Source organism: Puma concolor, chromosome E1 (assembly GCF_028749965.1).
Source record: "Puma concolor isolate L17-30 chromosome E1, mPumCon1.1.hap2, whole genome shotgun sequence".
Taxonomy (NCBI): domain Eukaryota; kingdom Metazoa; phylum Chordata; class Mammalia; order Carnivora; family Felidae; genus Puma; species Puma concolor.
Genome location: NC_141680.1, coordinates 43,347,076 through 43,355,047, shown reverse-complemented (window position 1 = coordinate 43,355,047; position 7,972 = coordinate 43,347,076). Strand labels below are relative to the sequence as shown.

At 51.1% G+C, this 7,972-nt stretch overlaps 1 protein-coding gene across 1 annotated transcript; it reads right to left on the bottom strand.

Annotated features, from left to right (window-relative positions):
- Positions 1–275: 275 nt before the first annotated feature.
- Positions 276–2,236, bottom strand: ARL4D (ARF like GTPase 4D). The gene is made up of 2 exons (XM_025917610.2): positions 2,139–2,236; positions 276–1,564 (listed from the first exon to the last, which is right to left on the bottom strand). Exon 2 carries the CDS (start codon positions 1,468–1,470, stop codon positions 865–867), a length of 606 nt encoding a protein of 201 aa, XP_025773395.1. The 5' UTR covers positions 1,471–1,564; positions 2,139–2,236; the 3' UTR covers positions 276–864.
- Between the last annotated feature and the right edge of the window lie 5,736 nt (positions 2,237–7,972).

Sequence of the window (7,972 nt, the reverse complement as noted above, 5' to 3'; positions counted from 1 at the left end):
CCAGGGAGGAGGGGAGGGGAGGAAAGCAGGAGAAAGAAGGGGTACCCCCAAAACTGCAGAAATCAGGTAATAGCTTGGGAGGTGGGAGGGCGTTTCAACTCCATCTACAATTTCCACCAGCCATCCCATAAACACACAATCTAATTTTTAGAGGAGTGTTTCCTTTGCAAGTTCAGCTTCAAGATAGGCTCCCCCTCCCCATTCCTGTCACCCACATAGAAATCCAGGACTACTCCTGGGGCTAGGTAAGGAGAGAGGAAAATGCCAGACCAAGGTCAGAGCTACAGCATCATCAGTCTTTAATAACTTATATGCAAATGCTAAAAAATAGTTAATAATAATACAGAGGACACACACAGCTTATAAAAACAGTTGTGGATCTACAAATGTGGAGGGGTTCTTGGCACATTCACACAGACACAAAAATAAAGACTATTGTGACTAGCATCCCTAGAAAAGCAGCCTGCAGAGACACCCCAGTTTGGGGGGGGTCAGGGGAGGGATAACCCTCATTCATCCCAGATGCATTCTCCAAACAACCTTCTTTTGCCCCAAAACATATCTAATCGAAAAGCCAGAGAAGAAAAAGAAGAAATGGGGTCGAGGTAGAGTCACAGTTTACATTTAAGCCTCCCCAGTCCTGCAGCCCCCATTTCTCCGGAGGTGAGGATGCGGGAAGGATATGAGACCTCCCCTCTCCCATCCCCTCCCCAGTGCTGCACCAAAACAGGACCCCCAATGTGCTCCTTGGTCCTTCACTGAGGTGGACAGGTCCCGCACCCCAGAGCTGAGTGACGGGCCACAGGCTCCGCCTGGCTGTCCAAGTGTGGAGACCCCTACTGCTGAGGAGGGGACAGCCTCGGGTCACCGTCTCTTCTTGCCTACCCGGGCTGCCTTCTTCCTCTTGAGGATCATCTCGTACAGGCGTTCAAGGCCCGGCTGCAAGCCCAGCCCATCCACAGCGCTGCAGCCTTGCACGTGGGTGAGAGTGGCTGCCGCAAGCTCTCGCACTGCAAGCCTCTTCTCAACCTCTGCCGCGCTCAGTGCCCCAGGCTGATCCTGCTTGTTGGCCAGCACCAGCACAGGCACACCCTGGTTGTCCGAAGCCCGGCTGATTCGGTGCAGCTCCACCTTGGCCTCCTCCAGGCGCTCAGCCTCGGTGGCATCCACCACAAACACCAGCCCATCTGTCCGACGTGTGTAGGAGCGCCACAGGGGCCGCAGCTTCTCTTGCCCCCCAACATCCCACACTTGGAAGGTGATGCTGCGGGACCCTCCCAGGGGCACCCGGATCTTCTCTGTGTTGAAGCCTTTGGTGGGGACGCTCTGGACAAACTCCTTGAACTTGAGGCGGTAAAGGAGCGAGGTCTTTCCAGCAGAGTCCAACCCAATGACCACGACATGCAGGGCCTGGAAGTGGGGCAAGAAAGAGGAGGCAGTGGGCGCCATCTCTGTCAAGTGGTTCCCCATGGTGAGCTGCAGCTAAGGTGCAGGTCTTGGGGCACACGGTAGAATCAAGGACGTGGCTTCGATCTGCAGGCTCTGGAGACCACAGCTGGGTTATCTGAACAAGGAAAGGTCATGGGAGAAAAAGGGGGACATTTAACAATATACACGAAATTTGCAACTTCTAGATCCTTTCCTAAATCTGCCGCCCGTCCTTCCTTTTTAAAATTCCATGTTTTGTTTTGTTCTGTTTTGTTTTTTAAGCATAAGCAGCTACCAGTGTAACAGAGGTGCTCCCCTCTCTCGGGGGCGATGAGACCTAGAGAAACCCCCGGGTCCTGGACACAGGTGGGGGGGTGAGACCTCGACGGTTGGCTTCCCAAGCCTCTTCCCCGAGCTCTCGCGGCGCGGTAGCAGGCGCAGAGACCCTTATTCCCCAGGCGAGAATCTTCGCAGGAATGGGCAGGTCGGGCGGAGCTCCCAAATTAAGAGTTAGGGTACGGGCGCTGAGAACAGAGAGTAAGGCCCGTTCCCACCAGCCCTCCACGTCCCCAGGCAGTTGACACGCCTCTCCTTACACCGCGACCCCCTTCCCACCGTCCCGTAACACTTCGCCTGGCTCGGATCGCCGACTCCAGCTCCCCAGGTCCCGCACCGGGGCCACCTCAGCACCGCCAGAACAGCCCCTTTACCTTCCGTCAGCGGCACTCTCCCCGCGTCTCTCCGGACTAGCCACCCGACTCCAAGCGAAGTACCGCGGTGGCCGCCGCCTGCGCGCCGCCACCGCCGCCACTGCGGAGCGGTCCTGGGACTCGTCCTTAAAAACCCCCTTGACGTCACGCAGCCTGGGCCAATCAGCAGTCCCGCGGCAGCGGGGAAGGGCGGGGAGGGGCGGGGCAGGGAGATACGTGCACTGCAACCCAGACAACACATGGATGGTCGTCTGGTCAATTGGTGACCGTTTTATTTGATCTCTTCTACCATATTCTAATATTTGGAGGTAAACTCGGGATGGAAAATGGGAGAGACAACTGTGGCAGCGTTTAACTAAGAAAGAGAGGCAAAGAGCTTAGTACTCTATACCACGGCATACTCCTCCCCCAGAGAGAGAGAGAGAGAGAGAGAGAGCCACTCCACATGTACACTCCCTCCGCCAGGGTCTACTGGAGACGCTGACGAATCTTACTTCTTTATCTTTCCTAAGTCAGTGTTCAAACCTGTGTAAACCTGGAACATCATAAGACAGCTTAAGCCTAAACCCATTACCACTATTTATCTTCACAGCAGCCCATGAGGTGGGGACTGGTGCTGTCTGCATTCTACGGGGAAAGAAAATTGCGAAGGGTTCAGTGACTTGTCTTAGGTTGCCTAGTCAGGAAGTGGCTAACCTAGGAACTGAGTCTGGTCTGGGCCCCTGATGGCATAGCTATCCGTTCTCTCTCATTAAGGAGGCTATAGGTTAGGCATCCTCAGCTTAAATCCTTCAGGTGCTGGTTAGAGTGCTGACCAGAAGCAGATACCCCAAGGGCCCCCTTGTTCAAATAGTTAAAGAGAGAATTCTTCACTCCATAGGACTTTATTGACCTCATTCATACTGTGTGCTCTGCCAGAGAGACTATGGGAATATAGTCTGGCCTCATAGGGCTCACACTCTAGTGAAAAAAAAAAAAAAAAAAAAAAAAACAAGACTGGCCACTGCAAGGAACACTGGACCTTTGTAAATCTGAGATATGTCCTTGTAGGACTTCAGAGGAGGGACAGACAGTGTGAACTGGAAGCTTTTGGAAAGGTTTCTGTAAGTTAATGAGTCCTGTGTGGGATTGGTGAGGAAGGGACAGGATTGAGTGGCATCCCCCCAGCCATTTCAGCCTGATACACTCCGGGCAGCCCTTAAAAGGAGATGTCACCAGGGGACAGTGTGACCAAAAGGATATCAGTGATGACCCTCAGGGAGGTAGGTTAAACTGAAGGAGGGGAGGAAGATCAAGGGAGAATAAGATTGTGACTTGAATATTTCCATTTTTGCCAGGAGGCTGGATTCTTACATTTATTATGTGATTCAATATTAAGCTATTTTAAAGGTTATATTTTAGGGGGATCAGAAAAAGAATGGCGGAGGGGGTACCTGGGTGGCTCAGTCAGTTAAGCGTCTGACTTCAGCCCTGGTCATGATCTCACGGTTTGCGGATCCGAGCCCTGAGTTGGGCTTTATACTGACAGTGAGAAGCCTGCTTGGGATTCTGTGTCCCTCTCTCTGGGCCCCTTCCCCTTGCGTGCACTCTCTCAGGCTCGCACACTCTCTCCCTCAAAATAAATAAACGTTTAAAAATGTTTAAAAAGGAAGGAAGGAAGGAAGGAAGGAAGGAAGGAAGGAAGGAAGGAAGGAAGAAAGAAAGAAAGAAAGAAAGAAAGAAAGAAAGAAAGAAAGAAAGAAAGAAAGAAAAAGAGTAGGGGAAGTCACAGCTAGACAGGAGGACCTAGCCCTTTCCTGCCTGCTAACCTCCCATCTGTTTAGCACCAGACTGCCTTGTGACCTCCTTCTTCCCCTCCCTCCTACAGACCCGGCCACCTGATGTCCCGGCAATGCAGGGAGCCTCCCTGAATCCCTGAAAACATCAAGACCTTGGGAAATTAGCGTCACATTCCATGTTAGTGTGTGGCAGATTGCCACTGGAGCTAAAACACAGAGGTGGCCTCTGTTAGGAAAGGGGAAGACAGAGCAGTCCACGAAGTTGGAAACCAGTACCGTGTTGAGTGGCCACTGCATGCCAGGCTCTGGTCTGAGAATTCTGCATACTTTTCCTTTTCAATTTTCTTAAAGTTTTCATTTCATTTTTTTTTTAAGTAGGCTCTACACCCAACCTGGGGCCTGAACTCACGACCCTGAGATCAAGAGCCCCATGTTCCGCCAACTGAGCCAGCCAGGTGCCCCATACGTTTCCTTTTTTAATACACAACTCAACCCAAGAAGTAAGTATGGTTACTCCAAAAAGAAGAAACAGAAACACTGAAAGTTTAGGTAATTTGTCCAAGGTCACCCTGCTAGAAATCGGCCAAACTTGGTTCTGAGCAAATGTTGCAATGGCTGTGAAACTGAAAACATACAGAAGCAAAAAACACACAGATCACTGTATGTTTCTTCTGCAACCTTTGAAACTTCTTGAACATTTCTCCTGTATCTCCTGGGCCTCACAGCCACCATGGAAATTGTCACCTGATTATCTCATAAAAGCAACGAAGCTGGCAATCCCAGCCCACCTTCATCTTTCTTGTTTGCCAGAGGTGTTGATGAACAAATGGGAAGGAGGAGGTGGGGCAGGGAGAGGTGAAGGAAGGGGCCCAGCTTGTCAGGGCAGCACTGAGCCAGTGGCTTACCCCAATTTGTCCCCTTTAAATAGGAGCTCCAGTTCCCTCCACCCACCCCCCTCCACCCTGGAAGCCTTCTTCCACTAATGACCATCTTCCTTCCTGGCAGTCTCACCTCTGCAGCCCTTTCTCTCCACAAGATCACAGCCCAAGACTTACTGTATTGGGGTATTCACTACAGAGAACATTTGAACATTCGTCCATTGAACAATCATATACGGAGGGCCTGTTAGATTCAGAGCATACAGCCCAGGATAAGGACCTGCCTGCATGGAATGTACATTATAGTGGGGAGTGAGGAGAGACAGGCAATGAATAAGCATATAATTGCAGGGGTGCCTGGGTGGCTGTCAGCTAAGCGTCCCACTTCAGCTCAGGTCATGATCTCATAATTCACGAGTTCAAGCCCCATGTCGGGCTCTGTGCTGACAGCTCAGAACCTGGAGCCTGCTTCAGATTATGTCTACCTCTCTCTGGCCCTCCCCTGCTCCCCTTCCTGGATGAAATTCCAGCGGCTATGTCATTGTTCTTCCTCAGAGCTGTCTCCACACCAGACTAACTTGAGCCCAGGAGCTGGTTCTTGTCATCTATAGCTCTCAGGTGCCCAGCACTGTGCCTGGCACACAAGAGGCAGTCAGGAAACCTTGCGGGAATTCATGAATGCGTGACAGAATGATTGATGTACTGAGGGGTGTCCCTGAGTATGGGAACCGAGCATCCACCCTTAGCCTGGGAGTTTCCTGGTCTGGGGTTCCTGAGCCCTTGGGGGTTCTGTTGATAGTGGGTTAGCCAGGAATGCCCATAAAACCCTGCATTTCTGGGCAAAGTCTGGGTAATGTCGAACTGTCAGGTCTTTTTTTTTTTTTTTTTTTTAACGTTTATTTATTTTTGAGACAGAGAGAGACAGAGCATGAATGGGGGAGGGTCAGAGAGAGAGGGAGACACAGAATCCGAAACAGGCTCCAGGCTCTGAGCAGTCAGCACAGAGCCCGACGCGGGGCTTGAACTCACGGACCGCGAGATCACGACCTGAGCCGAAGTCGGATGCTTAACTGACTGAGCCACCCAGGCGCCCCAGAACTCTCAGGTCTTAATTGAGGATGAGGGTCTTCTGAGAGGAGGAAAAACAGAGGCCAGGGGTGCAGATGACACTGGAGAGAGAAGACCCCCTCAGCCTGGCATGCTGAAACCCTGGGCTGAGAGTCATGGGGAGTCCTGTCCCTCAGTAGTAGACTGGCTTAGAAAAGTCTTACCCCCCATCAGGAGCCTAGGTTTCCTCAGCATGTAACAAGGGGGTATGGTGATTCCAGGTCCCTACCCCACCGATAACCCATACTCAGGAATAGCAGATGATAGGGAATGGAAGGAGCTCCTTGAGGAAATGGCTGAAGACATCCTTTTCCCCACAGCACCCTAACCTGTCTCAGGGCACAAATGAAGGGAGGAGAGGAGTCTGCAGGAGTGAAGAAGACGGATGCCCAAGAAGCAGCTGGCAGCTTGGGAATCACAAAGACGCATGCTTCATTGTTTGTTTCTTTTTCTTTAAATCAACTCTACTCCCAGCGTGGTACTGGAATTCCCAACCCTGAGATCAAGAGTGGCGTGCTCTACCCACTGAGCCAGCCAGTCACCCCACAAAGACCCATTTTTCAAATCCCAGCTTTGTTTCCTCAAGAACAAAAGGGAGAAAACACACCCTACCTCTTAGAATGAATGTGGGGGGGGAAATGTGTGTTTAAGGGCCCCACAGGCACCCTTCTCCCCTACAGGCTGCGCTTTCAGATTCAAGACTCCCCAAACCCAGTCCCAGTCCCAGGGCCCAGCCTCAGGGTTAGAAAGCAGTAGATGCTGCCCCCTGGTGGATATGCTTGTCACTGCCTGATCCCTGAGGAAAAGTGGAGGAGTGGGGGGGTTAAATACACAGGTTCCTCTACCTCCTTCTGAAGTCTTCCTTTGAGATAGGGCCTTTCCTACAGTTCGAGGTTGGGAATGAAAAACCCACCCTCTTCAAGTTTTTCTGTGGAGGTGGACCAGATGTAAATGAACATTATTTGAGCAAGAAATCTAATTTCAATTACATTTGCCATACTGTGACTGAGGCCCTAATGACAGGTGCAGAGAAGGCTGAAGCAGGAGGAAGGCTGGGGAACTTATGAAGTTGTAGCCATTTTTCAGTGTCTGTGGGGACAGATCCACGTGGGGTGGATGTGCAGTGTCCATTTGCACAGGAGCCTGGCACTCAGGGGAGGCCTTGGCTGGGGGAGGGGCTTTGGGTGGTCAGCAAGAAACAGGAGCGGGAGCCCCAGGAGAGTGATAATGTCCTGGAAACAAGGAACAACCAAACTTAGAAAGGCAGTGAAGAGGAGCAAAGGGAGAAAGCCGGGTCCATGCTCCAGAGGGAACAGGGTGACAGCTCAGTTATCCAAGCCAGGTGGGCTGCTTGGAGCATTCACAACAGGGGCCAATCCCCGGTGACCTCATATGTTTGATTCGGTCTTTCTCATCTGATGGGAGGTTTCTCTGCCAAGCCCTCCATGTTGTCTTGCATACACTGAGAGGGAGTGTGGCTTCAAAAAGTGGTTCTCAAGTTTAAGAGTATATCAGAATCATCTAGAGGACTTAATAAAACACAGATTGCTAAGTCCCACCTCCAGAATTTCTGATTCGGTCGGTGTCGGGCTCACAGGCCCCAAAATGTGCATTTAGGAGCACCCGGCTGGCTCAGTCAATAGAGCATCCAACTCTTAATCCCAGGGTTGTGAGTTCAAGTCTCGTGTTGGGCATGGAGACTACTTTTTTTTTTTTTTTTTTTTTTAACAACGTGCATTTAGGGGCACCTGGGTGGCTCATTCAGTTAAGCAGTCGACTCGACTTCAGTTCTGGTCACGATCTCATGGTTCATGAGTTCGAGCCCCAAGTCAGCCTCTGTGCTCCCAGCATGGAGCCTGCTTCAGATCCTCTGTCTCCCTCTCTCTGCCCCTCCCCCACTCACCCTTGCATGCTCTCTCTCTCAAATAAAATAAATGTTAAAAAAATGTTTTAAAACGTGCATTTTTAAAAAATGTTCATTTATAGCAAGTTCTCAGGTAATATTGATGGTACTGGTCTGGGGGCCACACTATGAGGACCACTGGCTTGGAAGATGAGTTCCAACCCTGAC

What these genes read in the sequence shown, in the direction of transcription:
- ARL4D (XM_025917610.2), bottom strand. Translation starts at nt 1,470, where the DNA reads ATGGGGAACCACTTGACAGAGATGGCGCCCACTGCCTCCTCTTTCTTG.